This window comes from Salvelinus fontinalis, chromosome 12, assembly GCF_029448725.1.
Source record: "Salvelinus fontinalis isolate EN_2023a chromosome 12, ASM2944872v1, whole genome shotgun sequence".
NCBI lineage: Eukaryota > Metazoa > Chordata > Actinopteri > Salmoniformes > Salmonidae > Salvelinus > Salvelinus fontinalis.
In genome coordinates, this window is record NC_074676.1 from 27,673,231 (window position 1) to 27,686,254 (window position 13,024).

Below are 13,024 nucleotides of genomic sequence, written 5' to 3' on the forward strand. Positions count from 1 at the left end.
GTCCCTTTTGTATCTGATGTTTACATTTCTGCTTGCTACAGTATGACTACACCCTACGGGCCCGGCCGTCATTTACGGAAATTCACCAATGGATGAGTATTGTGTACTGAGTACTGAGGTGAGCATCTTCCTCTGATTCGGCATTACCTGGAAAGTCCACAGGCTTGAATCAATCATGACGGAACATTACATTCTGCCCAAAGCATGTTTAGCTCTGAAGCTTCTCCTTGGAAAGGTAGCCTAGTGGTTAGAGCAGGGGTGTCAAACTCATTCCACGGAGGGCCGAGGGTCTGCAGGTTTTTGTTTTCCCTTTCAATTAAAACCTAGACAATCAGGTGAGGGGAGTTCCTTAATAATTAGTGACCTTAATGCATCAATCAAGTACAAAGGTGGAGTGAAAACCTGGAGACACTCGGCCCTCTGTGGAATGAGTTTGACACGTGGGTTAAAGCATTGGGCCAGTAACTGAAAGGTTTCTGGTTTGAATACCTGAGCTAACAAGGTGAACAAATCTGTCGATATTCCCTTGAGTAAGGCACTAAACCCAAATTTGCTCCAGGGGCGCCATACTACTATGGCTGACCCTGTACAACAACACATTTCACTGCACCTATCTGGTGTATGTGACAATAAAACATTTTTTTTTGTTTTTAAGAATGTTATCTCTTAATGGACCAGGAGGAGAAGGTGTTGAGATAGAGGTGAATTATTCAGAAGACATCTGCATGCAGATTTGTAATGCAACAAAACACACACGGCCAGAAAGTCACCCCACAATCAATATGTCAGAGGACTGTTTACAGTAACAATGACTGGAGTGAAATCATGATAGTACTCAATATAATACTGTAGACAACCCATAACCAGGACCATGCCTGATACTGGGGAGCCCTTGAGGTGAAGTGTGATCTCTACTCTCTTACTTATTGCTCTCATTGCGTGTGAAGCCTGATGGACACTCAGGCATGCACTCCCCTCCGTGGATGACAAAGTGAAAGTCACCGGCCAGGTGCACATGTTCACACAGGTCCATGGTAATGCAGCGCCAGCCCTCAAACTTGTAAGTGTCTTGAGGGCAGTCCTGCACGCAGCGGCCCTCGTGGTAGTAGTGCAGGCAGGCTGCGCAGGCCATGTCGTCGTCCGGCTCCGTACAGCTTCCCAGGCACTGGGCATGGCAACACTCACCACCGTCCGTACATGCCCGCCGCTCACACTTCTTCTCTGGGCACACTGGGCGAAACAGACAGAGAGAAACAGGTTAGTGGGTCAGAGTAAACATTCACTATATTACTGTAGGTCTGGTTGCCCAGGTCAGAGTAAACAGTCACCATATTGCTGTAGGTCTGGATGACAGGGTCAGAGTAAACAGTCACCATAGTCTGAGTAAACAGTCACCATAGTCTGAGTAAACAGTCACCATGTTACTGTAGGTCTGGAAGACAGGGTCAGAGTAAACAGTCACCATATTCCTGTAGGTCTGGATGACAGGGTCAGAGTAAACAGTCACCATATTACTGTAGGTCTGGATGACAGGGTCAGAGTAAACAGTCACTATAGTCTGAGTTAACAGTCACCATAATCTGAGTAAACAGTCACCATATTACTGTAGGTATGGATGACAGGGCCTGAGTAAACAGTCACCATATTACTGTAGGTCTGGATGACAGGATCAGAGTAAACAGTCACCATATTACTGTAGGTCTGGATGACAGGGTCAGAGTAAACAGTCACCATATTACTGTAGGTCTGGATGACAGGATCAGAGTAAACAGTCACCATATTACTGTAGGTCTGGATGACAGGATCAGAGTAAACAGTCACCATATTACTGTAGGTCTGGATGACAGGATCAGAGTAAACAGTCACCATATTACTGTAGGTCTGGATGACAGGATCAGAGTAAACAGTCACCATATTACTGTAGGTCTGGATGACAGGATCAGAGTAAACAGTCACCATATTTCTGTAGGTCTGGTTGACAGGGTCAGAGTAAACAGTCACCATATTACTGTAGGTCTGGATGACAGGGTCAGAGTAAACAGTCACCGTATTACTGTAGGTCTGGATGACAGGATCAGAGTAAACAGTCACCATATTACTGTAGGTCTGGATGACAGGATCAGAGTAAACAGTCACCATATTACTGTAGGTCTGGATGACAGGATCAGAGTAAACAGTCACCATATTACTGTAGGTCTGGATGACAGGATCAGAGTAAACAGTCACCATATTACTGTAGGTCTGGATGACAGGGTCAGAGTAAACAGTCACCATATTTCTGTAGGTCTGGATGACAGGGTCAGAGTAAACAGTCACCATATTACTGTAGGTCTGGATGACAGGATCAGAGTAAACAGTCACCATATTACTGTAGGTCTGGATGACAGGGTCAGAGTAAACAGTCACCATATTACTGTAGGTCTGGATGACAGGATCAGAGTAAACAGTCACCATATTACTGTAGGTCTGGATGACAGGGTCAGAGTAAACAGTCACCATATTACTGTAGGTCTGGATGACAGGATCAGAGTAAACAGTCACCATATTACTGTAGGTCTGGATGACAGGGTCAGAGTAAACAGTCACCATATTACTGTAGGTCTGGATGACAGGATCAGAGTAAACAGTCACCATATTACTGTAGGTCTGGATGACAGGGTCAGAGTAAACAGTCACCATATTTCTGTAGGTCTGGTTGACAGGGTCAGAGAGGAAACACACTAATGGAGCTAACAGATAAAACACAGATCACTCTAATTAGCTTATATACAGTGTCAAATTACAATTACTTCAAAGGTTTTTAAACTGGAATACATTTATGAGCTTCTTTTCCTGGAGAGGAAAAAGGGTTAAATGTGTTAACTATTATTAGACCTATATCAAGTTCTGAGGACAGGAGTGAGGATGGGTGGCATGATGAGACTCTGATTAAGCTGGACGGTGTGTGCGTGAGCATGCCTAGCCTGTACTGTGCTAGTTGGAGGTCGAGGAGAGGCAGGCTTTAGGATTAGTGTGCTGTAAAATTGTAATCGCTGAGCAGAGCTGGGGAGCTGGAGAACGCTCTCAGAGAGGAAGTGGTGTGCCGTCAGGGCATCGAATGTTTGCGCAGGGCCCCAATGCTGCTCTATGCCAGCCTTGTTAGTAAACTGCAGAGCTGGCCCCACTACAGATAAATATTATTGCTGTTTGGGACTATTAAGGGAATTTGAGGGAGGGGAAAGAGAAAGGGGGGAGAAGTAAGGCAGTTGTATCGCCAGTAGATGGATTGCCGTTGACTCCAGGAGTTGAGGAGGGCTCCAATCAGACTGAGCTTCTCTGATACTACATCTACATGGCAGTGGACCAGGTCCCACTGACAAGAACCTACTGATGGACAGTACACCCTTACCAGATTACAATGCATCCCTTTATTCAAGTGTATATTTTATTAAAGCAGCTACCACCCAAGACATGAGCAAAAAACTGCAGCAAAGAAAACCCCTCAGCTAATAGATCATTTTCAGTCAATTGCTTGAGAAACAACATTTCATTGGTTTACCAATACTGTGCCAAAAACGGGACAAAAATGACGTCACTTACAGAAATCAGAACTCCTAGAGTAGCTTCCAAGACATATGAACTTCCTTCAAGACCGTGAGAAAATCAACAGTAAAACAATTATGTGGAGAACACTGGCATGTTTCAAATTAAGATTTTAGCTTCACGAATAACAATTGTCAGTGTTTACTGAGGATAGCAAAGGGACTAAACCACACAGAAATGTGGAATCAATAACACCAGCATTACATTCTGGTTGAGAAATGCACTGACTTTGGTTACAATGGTGGGAAATACAGGCTTCAAACATTTAATTTGGAGTTGATGCCCTATGAACTCTATAAGCACAAGACTATACATTTAATCAGCTCTGACTATCCGCCCAGATATTAAGCCTATGCTGTTAGATGTTTAGACCTAAGTGGTATTAACCCATAGTTATTATGTGTATTATAATTCTTATGTATTATTTGGTGATGTTGTCCCCGGCAGGGGAAGAGGAGGTGAGGTGATTCTGTCTAGTGAGGAAACTCAGTAGTTATTTATAATGTATCAAGGGCCACCTGAGTTTGGACAGGAAAGGGAAAATTACTTTATCAGGGGCCCCAGGTATGCATGAGGGAAGGTGAGGCAGCATGTCCCCATGGTAACTGAATGACAGGAGCTCTAATCTGGAGTCCAAGGGAAGTCTACTACACAGAGACAGGCCTGGGTGTGGGCCCAAGTGAATGGATGTGGAGGAGCTCTTGGTGACTTAGTGCTTTTTACAAATGATTATCCCCTGTCTGAAGAGGATCTAACTCCAACTGAGAAGGCCACCGAGCGACACGATGACACTCCTGGTTCCTAGGCAACGGCCTCTTGGTGCCGAGCCCTGCAGGCTGGGGGGGGGCACAACCACACACACACATGACGCGTCTCCATCATTCTGTCTGTTCATTAGCCTCTGCACTAATAAGGTAATCCACCCATTGTGTGTTTATTGGGTTAATTAATCTACATACTGACATATAGAATGATTATTGTATCAGGTCAGAGGAGGCTGGTGGGAGGACCTATCGGAGGATGGGCTCATTGTAATGGCTGGAATGGAATCAACGGAATGGTATCAAACACATCAAACATATGGAAACCACATTTGACTCCATTCCATGGATTCCATTCCAGCCATTACAATGAGCCCATCCTCCTATAGCTCCTCCCACCAACCTCCTCCATATTAGGTGTATACTGGGTGTGGTGCAGAGAGAGAACTAGAAAAAGAAAGAGAGAGAGAGTGTGTGTATAGTAGGAGTGTTTCTTCGAGAAGTGTGTTTGCTTGTGTAAGACGTGTCTAGTGTCAGAAGATCAGCGGTGCTTTATGAACCAGGGGAGAGAGGGAGTGGGGCTGCTAAACTAATCTAAACATGAATATTTCATGCTGCTTTAGCAAACATCTGTGTAAGTGAAGAAGAATGTGACAATGCACTACAGCAATGTTGCAAAGCAAACACATCATACTCCCACAGTACCAACTAGCCTAGTGCTTCTCTTCTTCACAAGGGAGGAGACTCATCATTCCCACTCTTAACCATTTCTCAAATAGTTGAGATTCTTTCTCACATTTGGTCAAATCACAAGCTGAACATACAAGAGGTGAAATTAGTCATCAAACATTCCTTTAGAGTTTTGTAACCAACAGAAAAATGCAAGTTATTTTCAATTGAAAAAATAAAATAAAAATCAGCTATTTGGTCAAAAGAACACAGACATGATCCTTCTTAATTCTGCTGATATCTTTAGCCACGACTTAGGCTAATCACTCTATTTATTGCCATCCATTATTACTAATCCGCTCATCACCTTTAACACACAGGATTGATTGAAAACCTTTTCTAAACCATAAGACAGGATTGGTGTGTTGGAATGAGTATGGGTGGTAAATGAGAACTGCACTTCCTTAAATAGCCATATGGCCCTTTTATGAGCTATATATAGATGGACAGTTCCTTGTTCCAATTCCAACTCTCTAACCAAGGCTCTAGCTCAATGCTCCATAAATACCTAGCCATTATTGACCTAGCCCATGAAGGCAAAAGCATTCATTTAACTAGCCTATCCAATACCAACACATACTAGGCATTGATCTAGAAGTTGAATCCCATGATGAAGGTGAGCAGAGAGAGAAAAGCAGAGAGAGAGAAAAGCAGAGAGGGAGAAAAAAACTGGAAGCCATTCATTTTTTGGAATTCCACCAAAAGGGGGCAGCCCAGACAAGCTCAAAGGGGCCTCGTTAGGAGAGGTTCCGCATCATTTGAACAGATCCCTCAATGAAGAGAAATTCCAAACATGTATACCTTTCGCTGGGAAGAAGAGGGGGTAGCTGCTGCCTCACAATCCATATAAGTCAAGCCAATTTCACTGTGTGACCAAACAAAATGTGGTATCAAGAATACAATCCTATATTTATAAACGCTCCAAGTGCAGCCAGCCTATTTCCACGCTGCTCTGCTCTACACACAGCTATGCATGGCATCGTGGGTTTCCACTGTTTCAGAGGAAAGGGAAGAGACAACCAGATTATCAAACAAGAAATGCACGACTGATCAGAGAGTATGTCCCATCAGTTTAGTTAGTTAGGCCCAATAGTCCTTATCAGGAAGTAATGGTCTATATTGCACAGTATTGTATCTATAGGCAATTTATGGATATCAATGAATTGAGGATAAAATGTAAATAGATACAGTGTAAATAGTGCACTTACTGTTATCTTTAAATTAGTAACTCAAGAGTTGATTATGATACTGGAATAATCAATGCCAAACACAGGGCTCCGATAAGATTGTATGGCCCCATTAAGAAAGCTAAGATAGCAGTATGTTGTGGTTGTGCCCAGTCATGTGTGACTGTCAGTAGAGGAGAGAGGCTTCGTACAGCTGACAACACACTCTTGCTGCAGAGATCCAGAGGGTTGGGGAGTGGGTGTAGGGGTTATGTACCACACTCTCATTTCTGCACAATCTCTCCCTCCTAGAGAAAACTGACAGGTCAGACGCCATAGACACTGCAGCTGCCCAGCCTGCCCCTGCTGCACGCAGCAAAATTACTGCAATGTAAGGAGCGGCACGGTCCATCTCCTCTGTAGTAAACAACACAATGAACACAGAGATAGCGACAGAGTCGGCTCCCCACAGAGACATCCACACATTCCTGTACCCTCAATAAACAGAGAATGAACGATGAGCTACAGTCTCAACAGTGCTGTAACAGACTGGAAAACCTACATGCTGTTTAAAAGCCCATTGACCCACTTGGATGTTTTTCCTGTGACATGTTGTTTGCCTGTGGTCTGAAGTCAGTGGAGTAAACAAAGAATATCTATCAGCTCAGTAATCAAGGAGTAGAATGTAAATCCCTTTGTCCTCTTCACCAACATACAATAACACACTTCAGGAGACTATGAAGAAATATGAAAGCTTGTTATGACGACTCAAATACTGTATATCATAAATCCTGGATATGTTGTAGTGGGCTATGGATGTAGCAGAAGGATTAGAATGCTTGTTTTGCTGCAGGAATGCGACTGCAGGGCCAGGATGCCGATAAGTGATCTGAGACAAACGGAGGTTTGTTGACACGCAGCATCTGCATCAGAGAGAGAGCGTCAGATCCTTGCATGGAGAGGGCTCGCCTTGCTTGGCTGGCGGGGGCCATGCGATGGGAGCTGTTGTGAATCTGCGATCTTGGGTTTAGTAGCCTATGGGAACATCATGTGTGTCCCCCGCCCGCCCCCCTCCCCTCTCTCTCTCTCACCCTGTCTGTCTGTCACAATATGCTCTGCTCCGTTCTGATCTGATAAGGCGAGGTTTCAATTGATGCCTGTTTTTCTCCCACATGACACTTCGTTGATCGGGAGAACAACATTTCTCCGTTTGACATTTATAATCCTAATATTTTATCACAGAATTTCAGTTATTCTTGAAAGACTGATCCTTGCAGAGAGCATTATGCACCAATCCTCCTCTGGGTTATTTGAATGCGTGGCATGTCGCTCTAGCCAAGGTGCTTGCGTCGGCTACTACAGTGTTTACATCTGGGGAGACTAGTGACGCATTTGCAGCCCGCACGCAACGATGCTGCAGTGGAATAGTAGCCTATTCTATGTGCATACCTCTACTGCTGTATTTGCTTACTCACAAAGTCATAAGGTGAAGGTAAAATAATCGAACTGGATACAGATTCAAAGGAATGTAATTTAAAGCCATGAAGATGGCAAAATGTGAGGTGATCATATATCTTTTAGATTTTTATTTCAACTGATCTATGCTTTTCAAGGCCAATTTAGATTACCTCTAGAAACAGAAATAAAAATTACTTAAAAATATATATTTACTGTAGTAATAACAAAAATAACTGTTATTATTATACACATTGGATTATTATTAGTATTAGTATAAGTATTATTTTACATATTTTTCTAATCATAAATATCCAATTTGCCAGTGTCATGAATAGGATGTAGGACAGACTGTTTGGAAATCATTCATTATTAACAGGGGAGGAGTTTGAGGGGTGTAACTGGGAGAGATTTCTTGTGGACCAATAGCAGGCTTGCATGGGCGGTTCTGGATGATTGACATGTTATTGAGTCTGGAGTAGAGATGGTAAACAAGTCCTCTCTGGTGAGGGGAGTGGGAGGGGGAGCTGTAACCATGGTGATTAAACATGCCCTTTTCAGCATGCAGTGTCTTTATACCTTCAGGAAAAGCCTGAAAATATGTTGTTTGATACAATACAATACAATATTACTCTCCTAAACCCAATAGGCCAGTCCTCTTTGTTGTAGAGGATGTTGTTTTGCTTTTGCTGGAACAAAACCAAGATCTTTGTATTTCATCTGACCTGGAAACAAATCTACATCTGTGGCAAATCAAATGTACCATATGTTCGATCAGATTGGTTATCTCCTTCCTTGTCCTATTAACATAGATTCATTAATGCTTCAAGTAATCTGCACAAGCATCTATTTATTGCATTTTCCAGCCTGCACACCAAGGCCATCTATGAAGGTTGAAAATAGTGAGCTCAATGCTGGCCCCAGCAGTCAGGTACTGTAGCCCCTCATTTTGTATACAGTCAAACCTCTGCGTCTCAGATTACCAGCAGAGCCAAGAGCAGGAGCAGCAGTCTGCATCCGTCTGGCTTTGTAGCTCCCCCCGACCCCCAGCTCCCTGGTCTCCATCAGGCCACATCCTCATCCGCCAACCCAATTCTCCCCTGGAGCCCCCAGCGGATCACTCTAGACACTTGTTTAAACCACATCAGCACAGAGAGCCAGGGAGAGGATGCTTCCTACACTAGCACAGCCGAAAGACAAACCGCACCACCAATCCAATACTACTGTTGCTGTTATATTATTTGATTTATTTAACCTTTATTTAACCTATTACAGCAAAGAGTTTTCAAGGACTATTTTAAATGGGACAATTTAATCAGATGTCTTGTACACTTCGAGACACAACATCCCCTGCACGTTTATGGAGTTACTGTACATGTTTAGCTTTAACATTTATTTTTCATGGTCAAACTCTGTAGAATCTACAATCATTCCAGATCTATTTTTCTCATGCAGACAGCTGCCTCAGGTAAGCCCGAAACATTTATCTTCAGTGTTTTGCACAAATAGGTGTATGTGAACTCCTTCCTCCCAGCCCAGTGTGTTTGGGTCTCTTCCACTCCCATGCACACTAAACACCAGCACTGTGTTTTCACTGAGGTATGTGCTGGTCTGTGTGTTCAGGCATGCATGGCATTTCCCATCACCCGCGTTCAGTCACAACAACACACACCCTCCCTTCCACCCTCAGGCCTCAACCCACTGCAGCTGCTGTTGTTATTGATGTTGTTGTTGTGATGTTCATATGTACTTACACATATGCACTACATTATTATATAGAAATCTGTTTTCCAATCAGAGATGAGTGTGAGACACCATTTAGTGGAGAGCAGGCATATTGAGGCCTATTCTCCAGCAGGAAGTAAGCAGTAATGAGTAAGGAGCCACAAACACGGTCTTCTGTTATAAAAAATTGGAAATATTGTTTTTTCAGGATTTCTGTAATATCAAAATGCTTTTAAGAATCAGGGAGTGGACACACATCTCATATTTATCAACTATCAGTACTGAGTGTTACACAAGTACAGTATATACAGGGAGTCTTTCTGGTCATAATCGACAGATAGTGAAAAAATCGAATATCTTTGACCCAGAACCTTCCTGGATCTTAAATGTGTTGTCTAATCATAGTGGTTGTGTGAGGTCATGGTCTTCACAGATGAAACAGCCCAGTCTCTTATCCCAGTCTCCAGGCCCAGTCTCCCAGCCCAGTCTCCCAGCCCAGTCTCCCAGCCCAGTCTCCCAGCCCAGTCTCTCAGCCCAGTCTCTCAGCCCAGTCTCTTATCCCAGTCTCCCAGCCCAGTCTCCCAGCCCAGTCTCTCAGCCCAGTCTCTCAGCCCAGTCTCCCAGCCCAGTCTCCCAGCCCAGTCTCCCAGCCCAGTCTCTCAGCCCAGTCTCTCAGCCCAGTCTCTTATCCCAGTCTCCCAGCCCAGTCTCCCAGCCCAGTCTCTCAGCCCAGTCTCTCAGCCCAGTCTCTTATCCCAGTCTCTCAGCCCAGTCTCTCAGCCCAGTCTCCCAGCCCAGTCTCTCAGCCCAGTCTCCCAGCCCAGTCTCCCAGCCCAGTCTCTCAGCCCAGTCTCCCAGCCCAGTCTCCCAGCCCAGTCTCTTATCCCAGTCTCCAGGCCCAGTCTCCCAGCCCAGTCTCCCTGCCCAGTCTCCCTGCCCAGTCTCCCAGCCCAGTCTCCCAGCCCAGTCTCCCTGCCGAGTCTCCCAGCCCAGTCTCCCTGCCCAGTCTCCCAGCCCAGTCTCCATGCCCAGTCTCCCAGCCCAGTCTCCCAGCCCAGTCTCCCTGCCCAGTCTCCCAGCCCAGTCTCCCAGCCCAGTCTCCCAGCCCAGTCTCCCTGCCCAGTCTCCCAGCCCAGCCTCCCAGCCCAGTCTCCCTGCCCAGTCTCCCAGCCCAGTCTCCCAGCCCAGTCTCCCTGCCCAGTCTCCCTGCCCAGTCTCCCAGCCCAGTCTCCCAGCCCAGTCTCCCAGCCCAGTCTCTTATCCCAGTCTCCAGGCCCAGTCTCCCAGCCCAGCCTCCCAGCCCAGTCTCCCTGCCCAGTCTCCCAGCCCAGTCTCCCAGCCCAGTCTCCCTGCCCAGTCTCCCTGCCCAGTCTCCCAGCCCAGTCTCCCAGCCCAGTCTCCCAGCCCAGTCTCTTATCCCAGTCTCCAGGCCCAGTCTCCATGCCCAGTCTCCCTGCCCAGTCTCCCAGCCCAGTCTCCCTGCCCAGTCTCCCTGCCCAGTCTCCCAGCCCAGTCTCCCAGCCCAGTCTCCCTGCCCAGTCTCCCAGCCCAGTCTCCCAGCCCAGTCTCCCTGCCCAGTCTCCCTGCCCATTCTCCCTGCCCAGTCTCCCAGCCCAGTCTCTCAGCCCAGTCTCCCTGCCCAGTCTCCCAGCCCAGTCTCTCAGCCCAGTCTCCCTGCCCAGTCTCCCTGCCCAGTCTCCCAGCCCAGTCTCCCAGCCCAGTCTCCCAGCCCAGTCTCCCTGCCCAGTCTCCCAGCCCAGTCTCCCTGCCCAGTCTCCCAGCCCAGTCTCCATGCCCAGTCTCCCAGCCCAGTCTCCCAGCCCAGTCTCCCTGCCCAGTCTCCCAGCCCAGTCTCCCAGCCCAGTCTCCCAGCCCAGTCTCCCTGCCCAGTCTCCCTGCCCAGTCTCCCAGCCCAGTCTCCCAGCCCAGTCTCCCAGCCCAGTCTCCCTGCCCAGTCTCCCAGCCCAGTCTCCCAGCCCAGTCTCCCTGCCCAGTCTCCCAGCCCAGTCTCCCAGCCCAGTCTCCCTGCCCAGTCTCCCTGCCCAGTCTCCCAGCCCAGTCTCCCAGCCCAGTCTCTTATCCCAGTCTCCAGGCCCAGTCTCCATGCCCAGTCTCCCTGCCCAGTCTCCCAGCCCAGTCTCCCTGCCCAGTCTCCCTGCCCAGTCTCCCTGCCCAGTCTCCCTGCCCAGTCTCCCTGCCCAGTCTCCCAGCCCAGTCTCCCAGCCCAGTCTCCCTGCCCAGTCTCCCTGCCCAGTCTCCCAGCCCAGTCTCCCAGCCCAGTCTCCCAGCCCAGTCTCTAAGCTCATCCCCAGATACACACAGACACACAGAGGATGCATCTGGATCTTATTTTTAGGCCAAACAGTGGCTTCAGCAGTCTCCCTTATTAATTCAGAAAACTCTCCAAGCTCATCTAAGGAGTCCTCACGGTGGTTCTGGCTGTCTTGAATTGGCGTGTTTGTGAAAAACAGTTTGTGTTCGCTGGCATGGAACACTCTCCTTTTGGTCTTGTTTTCTCGTCTGTCATCTCCCAGTGTGACTAACATGCCCACTATGACATTGCTAAAATTCACAACAGTACAACATTTGATCTCCACTCTGCTCCACTGTAGACCACTTTTAAATCAAGGAGTTTTATTGAGATGCCTGTTTTGTGAACTTCCTTTCTAGACAGCCAGCAAAGTGTATCATGAAATAAACTATGGGAATATAGTGCATACTGCATTTCTGTGGTAAACCCATTCACAAAGAATGTAAAGCCATGTTAAGACTGTCAGCAGGAGCAAATCAAATTACTGTCCGTTTTTTTTCTGGTCAGGCATGATGATGATGACATTATTGGTAGAACAAAAACATGGGAAGCATTCCGGCACTCAAGGTTTTATCTGGCAGGGCAAAAGCAGCCATGCCTTCTCCATGGCTTAAACCCACATTAGTATGGGAAAAGGCAAACTCCGAGAGAAACCAGGCTTTTTTTCACAGATTCAGAGGTGTTTCCTCTCACTGTAAGTGGCTTCTAAAAATACCTGAGTTCCCAGATCTGCTTCATTAAATGCAATGTGTTTCCTGGCAGCCCTGAGTTGGCTGGCTGTCTGGCTGGCTAGTTGGCTGGCTGGCTGGCTTACTAGCTGGCTGGCTGGCTAGTTAGCTGGCTGACTGACTGGCAGATTGGCTGGCTGACTGGTTGGGGGTAGAACCACCAGCCACAGCCTCCCTCCAGATATGCCAGCAGTGAAGAGTCCAACCATCACACCTCTAAGCGCTACAGCCACACACTATGTACTTGTACTATTTCCCCATTTCCAAAAGAGAAAAAACAACTAAGCCCATGATTTCTGGCCACGGGTCTGCATGTTCACCTAAGACATGCCCCATACTTCTACTCGGCACATTCTATAGCATATCCCATATTTTATTCAGTTGTATAAGACTCCAGTCACAACAATATCACTACACGTGGCCTTTGTCCCCTACTACACGACTTGTTTTGACTGATGGAGGGATGAGTGACGCACTTCAGTGTGGCTCTGCACCTCCCTGTCCCCAGACTGCAGGAGTCAGAGACTAGGAGCATTATAGGGGAACATTACATCACAACAAAAGCTA

The 13,024-nt window shown here is 46.8% G+C and overlaps 1 protein-coding gene across 1 annotated transcript in view; it reads right to left on the bottom strand.

Moving 5' to 3' along the window:
- Positions 1-13,024, bottom strand: part of LOC129867073 (insulin-like growth factor 1 receptor) — a 181,681-nt gene that overhangs the window by 56,538 nt on the left and 112,119 nt on the right. Inside the window, exon 3 of the mRNA XM_055940230.1 lies at positions 924-1,230. Within this exon, the coding sequence (XP_055796205.1) occupies positions 924-1,230 (307 nt within the window). The remainder of the gene's footprint in view (positions 1-923; positions 1,231-13,024) is intronic.